This window comes from Pipistrellus hanaki (genome assembly GCF_964339955.1).
Source record: "Pipistrellus hanaki genome assembly, chromosome: 1".
Taxonomy (NCBI): Eukaryota; Metazoa; Chordata; class Mammalia; order Chiroptera; family Vespertilionidae; genus Pipistrellus; species Pipistrellus hanaki.
The window spans coordinates 122678639-122692777 of NC_140503.1; the positions used below are offsets into that span (position 1 = coordinate 122678639).

Consider the following 14139-nt stretch of genomic DNA (forward strand, 5'->3'; position numbering starts at 1 on the left):
ACTCACGTGAGCTCCCCCATTTGGCAGAAAGCTGCCTCTGAGTTCCTGCCCCGATGCCAGATAATCCAGTTCCTCACTGTATGTTCCTGGGTCTCCTGATGCTGGAGCTTAGTGGATACAAGACCATGTAAGTCTGTGCACTGGCCCTTTGGGAGGCTCTGCTTGGTCTCCAGCAGCCTGTGTGTCACTCATCCACAGTCATCACTATTTTTTATACCTTCCCAGCCCTGGAACCCTATACTGGGGATCTGGTGTGGGGCTGGGACTCCTTTCTTCCCAGGGAAGCCTCTGCAGCCGAGATATCCCTCCTGATTAAAAAGTCCACACATGGGTTTCAGACCAGCTAGTTTTGCCCCTCCTATCAGTATTGATGTACTTTCCTTCTCTAGTTGTAGTACTTCCATTCAGCCACATTCAGGTGGTACTGAATTATGTTTGTTCTGTATTGTTGTAGTAATTTTGAGGTGGCTGTGGGAGTTGGTAAGTATCGGAGTTTACTTATGCCACCATCTTGGTTCTCCCACACAGTGCCAATTTCAAAGACATTTTGGTGTGGATCAGATGTCTCTGTGGATGTTTTGGACAAGACCAAATATTCTGCAAGAATTTTGGGAATGCATTTTTCTACTTTTGTAAAATGTTGGCACTTTCAGTAGGGATTGCCTTGAATTTGAAGATCACTTTGGATAGTGGTGACATCTTAACAACATTGGATCTTCTGATCCATGAATATTTATTTATGTTATCTATACTTTCAGCAGCATTTTGTTGTTTTAGGTGTACAAATTCTTTGACTCCTTTGATAGTCTTATCCTAAGGTTTTTGTGTGTGTTTTTGATGCAATTGCTTCATTCTTTCTTCTTTGTCTTTTTTTTATTTTGTTAATCTTCACCAGAGAATATTTTCTCCATTGCTTTTCAGAGAGAGAGTATAAGGAAAGAGGAAGGGAAGGGTTGGGGGAAGCGGGGGATGGAGGCTGAGAAAGGAGAGAGAGAAACATCTGGGTGAGTGATTTCACATCTACTGGGGATGGAAATTGAACCCGTAACTTAGGTATATGCTATCAGCCCTGTGACCTGCTCAAATCACTGGCCAGGGCTCTTCTCCCCCTAGACAACCCCCCCCCCCCCATTTTTTTTTTTTTTTTTAATAAAGGAAAGTTTTTTTAGAAAGTCACAGAGGTAGTTTGGCTGGTATGGCTCAATGGTTGAGCATTGACCTATGAAGCAGGGGATCACAGTTAGATTTCTGGTCAGGGCACATGACTGGGTTTCAGGCTTGATCCCCAGTAGGGGAAGTGCAGGAGGCAGCCAATCTATGATTCTCATCATTGATGTTTCTCTCTCTCTCCCTCTTCCTTCCACTGTGAAATCAATAAAAATATATTTAAAAAGGAAAGTCACAGAAGTAGAAGTGAGTGGTAGAAAAATTGGGCTCAGAAAACTACCGAATAGAGGCATAGAAAAGGCCCATGAAGGTAGGAAAGTAAAGGTATCTTGCCTGGAGGGGAAAAAGAGGAGGAGGGGAAAGGGTGTGTGGGTGTGATGGGAGGGAGCACTATGTAATAGCTTTCTTAATTTTCTTTTTGTATTGTTTATTTGCATTTATTTTAAATATATTTTATTGATTTTGTACAGAGAGGAAGGGAGAGAGATAGAGAGCTAGAAACATCGATGAGAGAGAGAGTCATCGACCAGCTGCCTCTTGCTGGGGATGTGCCTGCAACCAAGGTACATGCCCTTGACCGGAATCGAACCCGGGACCTTTCAGTCCCCAAGCCGACGCTCTATCCATTGAGCCAAACCGGTCTCGGCTGCATTTATTTTAATATTAAGCCTTTTAGTCAAATGTAGAGACATGCAGTTGTTATAAATAATACAAAGACATCTTCTCTCATTTACCCAGTTTCCCCATTGCTAACATCTTGTATAACTGTAGGACAGTATCATCACCAGGATATTGAAATTAATATACAATAGTTAACAGAATAATTCCATCACCACAAGGCCCTTTTTTATAGCCACACCTGATTCTTTATTGCTACCAGGCTTAGTCATTGGTAACCACTAATATGTTCTCCAGTTTTGTAATTTTGTTATTTCAAGGATGTTATATAAATGAAATCACAGAACATATAACTGGGATTGGGTTTTTTCCGCTCAGCATAATTCTCTGGTGATTCATCCAAGTGGTTAAATGTATTAGTGGTTTGCTCCATTTTATCCTTGCTGTTCTTGTTATTAGTTGTTACACTAAGGAACAAACCACAGTTTGTTTAACCATTCATCTGCTGAAAGATACCTCAGGTATTTCTAGTTGGTAGCTATTATGAATAACACTGTTATAAACATTCATGTGCAGGCTTTTGTGTGAACATAGGTCTTCATTTCTCTGGGATGCATGTTGTTACACAGTTGCTGAGTTGTATGGTGGCTGCATGTTTAGTCTTTGTTTTTTTTAGTTTTTTTAAAGAATTTTCCAAAGTGCCCTGGCTGGTATGGTTCAAGGTTTGATTCCCTGTCTGGATACATATCTATGTTGTTGTTTCCATTCTGGGTTGGGAGCATGCAGGAGGTAACTGATGGACTTTTATTTTTTCCCTCCCCATTACCTCCTCTCTCACTCCCTCCTCTTCCTCTCTCTAAAATCAATAAAATGAAATTTAAAAATTGCCAAGATTTTGTACAGAGTGAGTGTACCATTTTACATTTCCATCAGAAATCTGTGAGCAATCCAGCAAAAATCACAATTTTGTTGAATTCCAGCATGTGACCTTTATTCTTTTTATTTAGTAACTAGTAACTAGAGGCCCGGTGAATGAAATTTGTGCATGGGTAGGGACCCTAGGCCTGGCCTGCGATCAGGGCCAATCGGGGCCTTCCTTTGTTCAGTGATGCTCCCTGGTGGTCAATGCATGTCATAGTGAGTGGTTGAACTCCCGAGGGGACAATTTGCATATTAGCTCTTTATTATATAGGATTTTAATAGGTGTGTAGTGCTGTCACATGTGTGTTTTAAAAAATATATATATATTTTATTGATTTTTTTTTTTTTTACAGAGAGGAAGAGAGGGGGATAGAGAGTTAGAAACATTGATGAGAAATGTTGATCACTGCCTCCTGCACACCTCCTACTGGGGATGTGCCTGCAACCAAGGTACATGCCCTTGACTGGAATCGAACCCTGGGACCTTTCAGTCCGCAGACTGATGCTCTATCCATTGAGCCAAACCAGTTAGGGCCACATGTGGCTTTAATTTGCATTTATCAATGACTGATGATGTGCTTATTCGCTATCTTTCTTTTAACCCTCACCTGAAGATATCTTTTCTTTATTTTTTTAATGAAGCTTTAAAAAATATTTTTATTGATTTCAGAGAGAGAGAGAGAGAGAGAGAGAGAGAGAGAGAGAGAGAGATCAATGATGAGAGAGAATCATTGATTGGCTGCCTCTTGCATGCTTCATACTAGGGATTGAGCCCACAACCTGGGCATGTGCCCTGACTGGGAATTGAACTGTGACCTTCTGGTTCATAGATCAAGACTCAACCACTGAGCCGTATCAGTCAGACTGAGGATATTTTTCCCATTGATTTCTAGAAAGATTGGAAGGATGGCAGAGGTGGAGAACAACCTGTATGTGAGAGAGACACATTGATTAGTTGCCGCCTCCTAGTCTCTGTGGGAACCCGAAACCGAGATTCATGCTTTAAAAAAAATAAAAATAAAAATATTTTTATTGATTTTAGAGAGGGAGTGAGAGGGAGAGACAGATAAAACATCAATGATGAGAGAGAGTCATTGATTGGCTGCCTCTTGCATACCCTTTAGTGGGGATTGAGACCGCAACCCTGGGCATGTGCCCTTGACTGGAATGGCTTTAGTCCGCAGGCCGATGCTTTATCCACTGAGCCAAACTAACTGGGGTGCAAGGTGCATGCTCTTGATCAAGAATCGAATCCACAATCCTTTGGTTCTTGGGCCAATGGTGTAACCACGGAGCAACTGGCCAGGGCTACCAGTATATTTTGGTCAAATGTCTGTTTATGACTTTTGCCTACAAAAAAAAAAAAAAAATCAGAGAGAGAGAAACATGCATGTGAGAGTGAAGCATCTTTTGCCTCCTACATGCTCCTTCCTAGAGATTGAACCTGAGACCTGGGCATGTGCCCTGATCAGGAATCAAGCCAGTAACTTTTCTTTCAGTGCACAGGACATTGCCCAGCCAACTTAGTTACACTGGCCATGGCACTTTTGCCTGTTTTCTAACTTGTTTTTTGCTTGCTTGCTTACCTGTTTATTTGTTGAGAAAAGATATATTTTGAATTAGCTTGCTGGACTCAGTTTATTTTAGATACTCAAATTTTGTTTGTAACATTCAAAAGCTCATTGTCTGAGCCAGTCAAACATATGCCTTCTCTCCCTCGGGCTCAGGGTGAAGAATGAAGCCTCATCAGTCCTTGCTGCCCTCACTGTCCCCATACTCTTTGTTCCTTCTTCAATCTTCTGGTGCATTCATGGTTCCTTTGTTTATGTAATTTCTCCCTCAAATAGTGACTTTGCCATCATTTCCTTTTTTTGTTTTTTAAATTGCAGAGCTTAAAAGTTCTTATATGATATGAATGCTTTGTCAAGTCTGTTATTTGCTCTTTATTTTTCCTAGTGCTGGAACTTGTGTTTTTCCTCCTAATGGGCTTGTTTTTATATAGGTTTTAATTTTGTTGAAGTTCAGTTTATGAATTTTTCTTTTTATGGGTCATGCTTTTGTTTTAAAGTCTAATAACTTTTTTCCACCAAATTTCCCGTTTTCTTTTAAAAGTTTTATAGTTTTATGCTATACACTTAAACTTGAGATAATTTATATATATATATATATATATATATATATATATATACATACACACACACACACACACACACACACATATATATACATATACATACATACATACACACAAGCCCAAGTGACCAAATGACCATTTGACTGGTTGCTATGATGTGCACTGATGACCTGGGGGCAGATGCTCAACGCAGGAGTTACCCCCTGGTTGTCAGTGCGCTTCCACAGCAGAAGTGCCGCTCAGGTGACAGACAGGCGCCAGATGCTGGGCTCATGGGTGGCGAGTGCTGCTATGGCAGCACAAGCCTCTCCTGCCTCCATGGCAGCGTGCTACCAAACGGCAGTGGCAGCAGGCACAGTGGGTCCAGAATGAGCGGGATGAGTGGGAGTGGCACCTGGCCCGGGCTCCTCCCCAGCTGTGTGCCACTTTGTGCACTACTACATCCCGAGAGGGGTCCCGGATTGGAAGAGGGTGCAGGCCAGGCTGAGGGTCCGTACCAGTGCACAAATCTGTGCACCGGGCCTCTAGTATTTGTATAAGGTGTGAGACTCAGGTGAAAGGTTTTTGTGGGTTCTTTTCTCCTGTAGGTGTCTAAATGCTCAATGCTATTTGCTGAAAAAATTTCTCTGGCAGCTTTATATAGCTGGGATTTTTAAAGCATTTTTTTGGGTTTTCTGTTCTGTTCTATTGATCTTGAATCTGTAGTTTTGTCTTGCCAAATTTGGGAATTTTTCAGCTGTTATTTATTTGAGCACTTTTCCAGTCCTGCCTTATTTCTTCTCTCTTTTTTGGGACACTGATGATTAAAAAGCATGGCTGCTTTTTTGGTAGGGTCCCAAAGATCTGTGAGACTGTTTATTTTTATTCAGTCTTATTTTCTCTCTGAAAGTTACATTAGGTAACTTTCTTTAAAAAATATTTTTTTATTGATTTCAGAGAGGAAGGGAGAGGTAGAAGGGATAGGAACGTCAATAATGAGAGAGAATCATGTGTCAGCTGCCTCCTGCATGTCCCTTACCTGGGATTGAGCCCACAACCCAGGCATTTGCCCTTGACCAGAATCGAACCCAGGACCCTTCAGTGCACAGGCTGATGCTCTATCCCACTGAGCCAAACCAGTTATGGCACATTATGTTTTCTGGTTCACTGGTTCTTTTAATCTCTTGCCTTTATATTGATATTGAGGTCATCCATTGAGCTGTTTATTTTGCTTATTGTACTTTTCAGTTCTAAAATTTCCATTTGTTTTCTCTATGTCCTCAATTTTTGCTGAGACTTTTTGCTTTTCATTTGTTCTTTGCTTAATCATTTTTATAATGGCTGCTTTAAAATTTTCAGATAATTCTAATATCTCTGTCAAAAGTTAAAATTACAAATTTCTAACTGTTGGCATCTGATTGTCTTTTTCAATTCAGTTCAAAATCTTCCTAGTTCTTGGTATGACAAATGTTTTTATGAAACCTGAACATTTTTGGGACTTTGCATCTTATATAAGCTGTTTTAGTTTGCTTTCTTTGACATTTGTCTCACCAGGGAAGAGAACGGGTGCTATCTCTTTATGCCAGGTAGGAGATGAATTTCAAGTGTCCTACTTGGCCTCTGTTGACATTTATGGGAAGTTGGTTGTTATTGCTGAGTAGACTTGGGACTTATGGCTCCCTATCTGATCTCAAAGGATGTGGCCCCATTTACACTGTGTGTTGGTGAAAGTCTTGACTTCTTGTTAGACCCTCTCTGACACCACATCTGTGGAGACACAGGGTGGTGGTTCCCTCTTAACTGCAGGATGAGGATGGAAGTTCAGACTTCCCATTTTGTCTCCATTGACAACAGAGGGGGAAGTTCTCATAACAAGCCAGTAAACATGAAAGTTCTGATTCCCTACTTAATCTATTTTTACACTACCCCCGTAGGAGTTTTGGGATGACTCATAGTCTCACAAAGGTGAATATTTATGTTCCCCACTCAACCACTGAAGGCATAGATAGAGGGAATTTTTTTGTGTGTGATGTGGAGTGCTGATGTTTTAAAAAGTGTACTTTCTAACTAATATTCCCCCTACCCAGTTGCTTATCTAGAGAGAGAATGCTATGTTTGTTGGTGTTTCCAAGGTACTGACTTCTTCCATTTCAAGAATGGAATATATTAGGTAAAAAGAAAACTCAGGGAACTCACTGCTCTATTGTTCCTTGAGTCCTGTTTTCTCTGCCTAATTTGCCTTCTTAACCACCTTTTAAACATATTTGTTTTATTTATAACTAGAGGCACAGTGCACGGAATTTGTGCACAGGGGTCTGTGTCCCTCAGCCCAGCCTGAATCCTCTCCAATCTGGAACCACTTGAGGGATGTCCAACTGCCCTTTTAGGCGTGATCCCAGGGATCCTACTGGGATTGGGCCTAAAAGAGCAGTTGGACACCCCTCTCACAATCCACAACTGCTGACTCCCAACTGCTCACCTGCCTGCCTTCCTGATTGCCCCTAACCGCTTCTGCCTGCCAGCCTAATCACCCCCTAACCACTCCCCTGCCAGCCTGATTGATGCCTAACTGCTCCCCTGCCAGCCTGGTCACCCCTAACTGCCCTCCTCTGCCAGCCTGGTCACCCCTAACTTCCCTCCTCTGCAGACTAGATCGTCCCCAACTGCTCTCTCTTGCAGGCCTGGTCCCTTCCAACTGCCCTCCCCTGCTGGCCATCTTGTAGTGGCCATCTTGTGTCCACATGAGGGCAGAATCTTTGACCACATGGGAGCAGCCATCTTGTGTGTTAGAGTGATGGTCAATTTGCATATTATTATTTTATTAGAAAGGATGTTCACAGTTTTTGTTTGTACTTAGGAGGAATAGGAAAAAGTATATCTACTTCATCTTTTCAGAAATGAAGTCTAGCCGGGACCGGGTTGGCTCAGTGGATAGAGCGTCGGCCTGCGGACTGAAAGGTCCCGTGTTCGATTCCGGTCAGGGGCATGTACCTTGGTTAAGGGCGCGTCCCCGGTGGGGGGTGTGCAAGAGGCAGCTGGTCGATGTTTCTCTCTCATCAACGTTTCTTACTCTCTGTCCCTCTCAATTCCTCTCTGTGTAAAATCAATAAAATATATTTAAAAAAAAGAAAAAAGAAATGAAGTCTAGCCTTTGATTTCATTGAGTTTGCACTATCTTCTTTTTTTTATTTCATTGTTTTCTGCTCTGATACCCCCTCTCACTTCCTGCACGCTCCCCACTGGGATCAAGCCCTCAGCCCGAGCATGTGCCCCGGCCAGGAATCGAATCATGACCTAATGTTTCATGGTTGATGCTGAGCCACATCTCTTCTAGTTTATTAAGGTACAAGATGAAGTCACTGATTTGAGTTCTTTTCTAATATAGGCATTTAGTGCTATAAATTTCTCCCTCAATTATTGCTTTAATTTTCTTCCACAAATTTTGGTTTTAATTTTATTTATTTAAATATTTTTTATTTCTTCTTTGACCCATTGCTTACTTTAGTATATTTAGATTCTAAATATTTAGGGATTTTACATTGATTTCTAAAATTGGTCAGAGAAAATTTTTTTATGTTATGACCCAAAACTTATATTGAGTTGTTTCAAGGCCTGATTATGATGTGTCTTGGTGAGTGTTTCATTTGTCCTTGAACAGAATGTGTATTTTAGTTTGTGTAGAGTGTTTTATAAATGTTACTTCATGTCAATTTGGTTGTGGATATTCTGGTAGATAATATTGTTCAAGGATCTGTATCATTACTGATTTTCTGTATACTGCTTCTATCAGTTATTGAGAGAGTTCTTTTGAAATCTCTAATTGTAATTGTGGATATTTAAATTTCTTCTTGTAGTTATTTTTACTTTATGCATTTTGAAGCTGTTATTCAGTGAGTAAATATTTAGAATTTCTGTATCTTTTTAATGAGTTAAACCCTTTATCTTTGTGAAATGGCCCTCTTTTTTGATTTTCAGATCTACTTTACATGATAATATAATCATTTCAATTTTCTTTTGATTTTGCAGTATGTAATATGACCTTTTTCTCTGGCTCTTTTTAAAAGATTTTTGCTTTATCTGGTTTTAAATAATTTGATCATGATATGTTGTGCTTTACATTGTTTTAGGTTTCTGTTGCTTAGTGTTTATTTAAAGAGTACTTAGTTCTGTGTTGATAATTATTATTTTTTAAAAATATATTTTATTGATTTTTTCACAGAGAGTAAGAGCGGGATAGGGAGAAACATTGATGAGAGAGAATCATCAATCAGCTGCCTCTTACCACACCCCTTACTAGGGATGTGCCCGCAACTAAGGTACATGCCATTGACCGGAATCGAACCTGGGACCTTTCAGTCCGCAGGCCTATACTCTATCCACTTAGCCATACCGGTTTTGGCTATGTTGATAATTATTAAACTAGAGGCCTGGTACACGAAATTTGTGCACAGGAGGGGGGGGGGAGTGAGGAGGGATACAGACGGGACGGACGGGAAGGACAGGACAGACGGGGACGCATGTCTCTCAGCCCAGCCTGCACCCTCTCCAATCTGGGACTCCTCAAGGGATGCCTGATTGTCCACCTACCAGGATCGGACCTAAATGTGCAGTCGGACATCCCTCTTGCAATCCAGGACTGCTGGCTCCCAACTGCTTGCCTGCCTGCCTGATTGCCCCTAACGACTTCTGCCTGCCAGCCTGATCACCCCCTAACCACTTCCCTGCCAGCTTGATTGATGCCTAACTGCTCCCTGCTAGCTCAGTTGCCCCTAACTACCCTCCCCTGCCAGCCTGGTCACCCCTAACCACCCTTCCCTGCCGACCTGGTCCCTCCAACTTCCCTTTCCTGCAGGCCTGGTCACCCCTAACTACCTCCCTTGCAGGCCTGGTCCCCCTCCCCCCCAACTGCCCTCCCCTGCAGGCCTGCGCCCCCCCCCCCCCAATTTCCCTTCCCTGCAGACCTGGTTGCCCCCAACTACCCTCCTCTGCCAGCCTGGTCACCCCTAACTGCCCTCCCCCGCTGGCCTGATCATCCCCAACTGCCTTCCTTTGCAGGCCTGGTCCCTCCTAACTGCTTTTTCTTGCTGGCCATCTTGTGGTGGCCATCTTGTGTGTTGGTGTGATGGGCAATTTGCATATTGTTATATTATTAGATAGGATATGGCAAATTGTTGGCATTATTTCTTCAGACTTTTGTTTTTTGTATTTATCTCCTGTGTCTCCAATTACAAGTATTTTGGTCTCTTGAAGTTATCTCACTGCTAATTTTTGCTTTGTTCCTTTTTTAAGGTATTTTTTCCCTCTGAGTTTTATTTTATTTAGTTAGTATTACTTGGTTTCATGTGCTGTAAATCTCATACGGTATTTTTTTATCTTAGACCTTGTAATTTTCATCTCTAAGTTTCCAATATTTTTTATTCTTGGATGTATTTACTTAACATGTTTAATGTTTCCTCTAGTTTCTTGAACATATGGAATGTGTTCATAATAATTGTTTTAAAGGACTTGGGTGCTGGCTGTCATGGCTCAGTGGTTGAGCATCGATCTATGAACCAGGATGTCATGGTTCGATTCTCCATCAGGGCACATACTCGGGTTGCGGACTGATCCCTAGTGCTGGGCGTGCTAGAGGCAGCTGATTGATGATTCTCTCTCATCATCGATGTTCCTATCTCTCTCCCTTCATCTCTGAAATAAAAAATATATTTTAAAAAAAGGACTTGGGTAACAATTCTGTGTTATTTTAAGTTTGGGCTGAAACCAGTTCGGCTCAGTGGTTAGAGCATCAGCCTGTGGTCTCAAAGGTCTCAGGTTCGATTCCGGTCAAGGGCATGTACCTTGGTTGCAGGCATATCTCCAGTAGGGGGTGTGCAAGAGGCAGCTGATTAATGTTTCTCTCATCGATATTTTAATTCTCTATCCCTTTCTCTTCCTGTCTGTAAAAAATCAATAAAATATATTTTAAAAAAAAGATTGATTTGACTGGCTGGTTTTTGTTTCATTAGGGGTATAATTTTCTGTATCTGGGTATGTCTTTATTGACTTATAGTCATTATGAATTTTTACTTGTTTGTTTCTCTGTTTTAGTGTGTCTAAAAATATATATATATTTTTTACTTTGTTCTATGACAGATTAAGTTACTGGAAAAGTACCTTTTAGGTTTTGTTTTGGTTTTGTTTGACAGACCAGAGCCATGTTTAGAGTTAAATTTTCCCTCCTCCTGAGGCATTACCCTTCTTAATACTCTGATGTGATATGAATTACTAGGTTTTGCATCCTGCCTTTTGGGAACAGGCATTATCTGCATCCTTGTATGAATTCTGGGTGCTGTTACTTCTAAATCTTTTGGTGGTTCTCTCCCTAGCCTCGAATAGGTCTCTCACATGCAAGTACTGATTAGTTACTCAACATATTCTAGGATCAGCCTCTGTAGATCTCTTCATTTTTCTCTCTCTCCTCAGCTCTCTACTCAGTGCTGGTCTCCCTTGTGAGGTCTAGCCACCTTGGCTTCCTTGGACTCGCAGCTCCATTTCCACAACTTGGGGAGACAGGCCCTGCCTGGGTTTCTTCTTTCTGTTCCACCGCCTGGAAACTCTCAAGGCAGTAAGCTGGCAAATGTATGGCTCATGTCATTTGTTTCTTGTCTCCAAGAATCACTGTCTTTCATTATTTGTTGTCTAAAAACTTTAGTGCTGATTTTTCATACATTTTGTTAGGTTTTTATTATTTTATACACAAGGCTAAATCTGGTCCCTTTTACTCCCATCTTGACTAGAACTAGTTTTATTTTGCATTTTTAATGGCTAGTGATATTTAGTACATTTTATTTGCTTATTGATCATTCATGTGTTTTCTTGTATAAAGAATTTGTTCAAACCTTTAGCCCTTTTCCTTCTTTCTCTTATTTTTTCTTTCTTTATTCTTTGTTTGTCCCCGCCTCCTCCCTCCCCCCCCCCCCTTTTTTTTTTTTGAGTTGGAGAACTTCTTATATGTCCTGGATATGCCAGTCTTTTGTTAGATAAAATATTTTGTAAGTACTCTCTTCAAGTCTGTGGTTTTCTATTTTCTTAACTGTGGCTTCTAATGAGAGAAATATTTTAAGTATAATTTATCAGTTTTTTCTTTTATAGTTATTGCTTACTGTGAGCTAAGACACTTTTGGCTAACCCTGAAGTCATGAAGGTAATTTTCTCAAAAACTTTGTTTTTTGCTTATTTATATTTAGGTCTGATGCATCTCAAATTAAGTTTTCTGGTTTTATTTTTTCAGAATGAATATCTAATTGTTTCTGCACTGTTTGTTGAAAAAAGTCTCCTTTTTTTCCATTGGATTGCATAACATAACATGGCTGCATAAATGAGCTCTATTTTAGGAATCTTTATTCTGTTTCATTGATCTGTTTGTCCTTATAGCGTTTACCACATTATTTTGATTATTCTTCACTGTATAGGAAGTCTTTTAGTCAGATTTGCAAACCCTTTAACCCTTCTCATCTTTTCAAGATTGCTTTGCATATTCTAAGTCCTTAGTACTTCCATATAAGTTTTAATATTAGTTTTTCCATTTCCAGAAAGGCTGATGTGATTATGATTACAATTGCTTTGAACCTATAGATCTTTTTGAGGAGAATTGACATGTTAACAATGTTGAATCTTGCTCTCCATTTATTTAGGTCATCTTGGTTTTTATTTTACAAGCAGTATTTTATGATTTTTAATCTTTGGTTTTATATGTCTTTTAAAATTATTTTTATTTTAAAATATTTTATATAATTGTGTAAGTGTTTTTTAAAAGAACAAATTTTATTGAGTTTTTACAGAGAGGAAGAGAGAGGGATAGAGAGTTAGAAACATCAATGAGAGAGAAACATTGATCAGCTGCCTCCTGCACACTTCTCACTGGGGATGTGCCCACAACCAAGGTACATGCCCTTGACCGGAATCGAATCTGGGACCCTTGAGCCCTCAGACCAACGCTCTATCCACTGAGTGAAACCGATTAGGGCGTGTAAGTGGTTTTAAATAATTCAGTTTGTAATTATTTGTTGTTAGTATATGGAAGTAGAATTGACCTATGTATCGATATATTGACCTGTGTCATACAATCATACTTAACTTACATTGATTCTATAAGATTTTTGGTGATAACTTAGCTTTTTCTAGTAGATGATAATGTCATAAAACTTTACCTCTTTCCAATTTGTATATTTCTAAACAATTTCCTCCTTTATTGCATATACTTAAATTTTGTTCCCATTCATTGGGGAAAACATTCAGTTTTGCATTAATTATGATGTTAGTTCTAGGCTTTTTACTGATGATTGTTTCCAGTTTGTTTTAAATATTGATTTCACTATTATTAAGAATCAGGCAGAGACCGGTTTGGCTCAATGGATAGAGCGTCGGCTTGGGGACTGAAGGGTCCCAGGTTCCATTCCGGTCAAGGGCATGTACCTTGGTTGCGGGCATATCCCCACTAGGGGGTGTGCAAGAGGCAGCTCATCCATGACTCTCTCTCATCGATGTTTCTAACTTTCTCTCTCTCTCCCTTCCTCTCTGTATAAAATCAATAAAATATATTAAAAAAAAAAAAGAGAATCAGAAGGACTGCCATTGAAAAGGTAGTTTGTTATATATTCAAAGATCCCTAGAGCCGGAGTTACACCAAGGAAGCCATATGGGTTAGTTAGGAGGCAGAAGGAGCAAAAGGAAAAAAGTAAAGGCAGGAACATTTATTTTGGTTTCTGAGGGAAGAAATAGTCAAGGAATGGTCATCAGATTTAGGATTATCTAGTTCGAATAATTTCAAGGATTCTGGGGGCATAAGGACTTTGCCTAGTTGTCTGGTACCTAGCCCTGCAGGGATCAGGGCAGAGGAATATAGTGGCTGGAGTATAAAATAGATAAAGATGGTTGGAGGTATGGGCTCTGGAATGTTTGCTTTGCATATAAAGTTGTTCCATAAAACTGTATACATACTTTATCAGCTGATAGCTCAATTTTGAAAATTCAATGTATTTTAATAAATACTGCCTTTATAATTATAGGGGGGACAGCCTATATTTGAAAACCAGTTGAGTTGGATTGCTATTTCCAGGAATTAGCCAGTCTTCGGAGGGTGGGGCAGTTTCTCTAGCATCAGCAGGCCCCAAAGTATCAAATATCAAGATGAAAAGATAAGATTAATATATAGGTTGAGTAAGATCTCTTCTGTTCCTAGTTTTCTGGCAGGTTATACCTGGAGATACACACACACACTAAAGGCCCAGTGCATAAAATTTGTGCACGGTAGGGTCCCTAATGGTTTTTGGCTGCTGGCC

The 14139-nt window shown here is 40.2% G+C and overlaps 1 protein-coding gene across 16 annotated transcripts in view; it reads left to right on the forward strand.

Moving 5' to 3' along the window:
• The window catches only part of MLLT10 (MLLT10 histone lysine methyltransferase DOT1L cofactor), a 230037-nt gene that overhangs the window by 33574 nt on the left and 182324 nt on the right, over nucleotides 1-14139 (forward strand). The window contains exons 1-2 of one of the 16 annotated variants that reach the window (XM_084868009.1): nucleotides 11320-11437; nucleotides 11951-12002. The exons of the other annotated variants lie outside the window; for them this stretch is intronic. Of the exons in view, the coding sequence (XP_084724135.1) occupies nucleotides 11997-12002 (6 nt within the window). The 5' untranslated portion in view covers nucleotides 11320-11437; nucleotides 11951-11996. Of the gene's footprint in view, nucleotides 1-11319; nucleotides 11438-11950; nucleotides 12003-14139 lie in introns of those variants that run through there. 16 annotated transcript variants of the gene reach the window in all.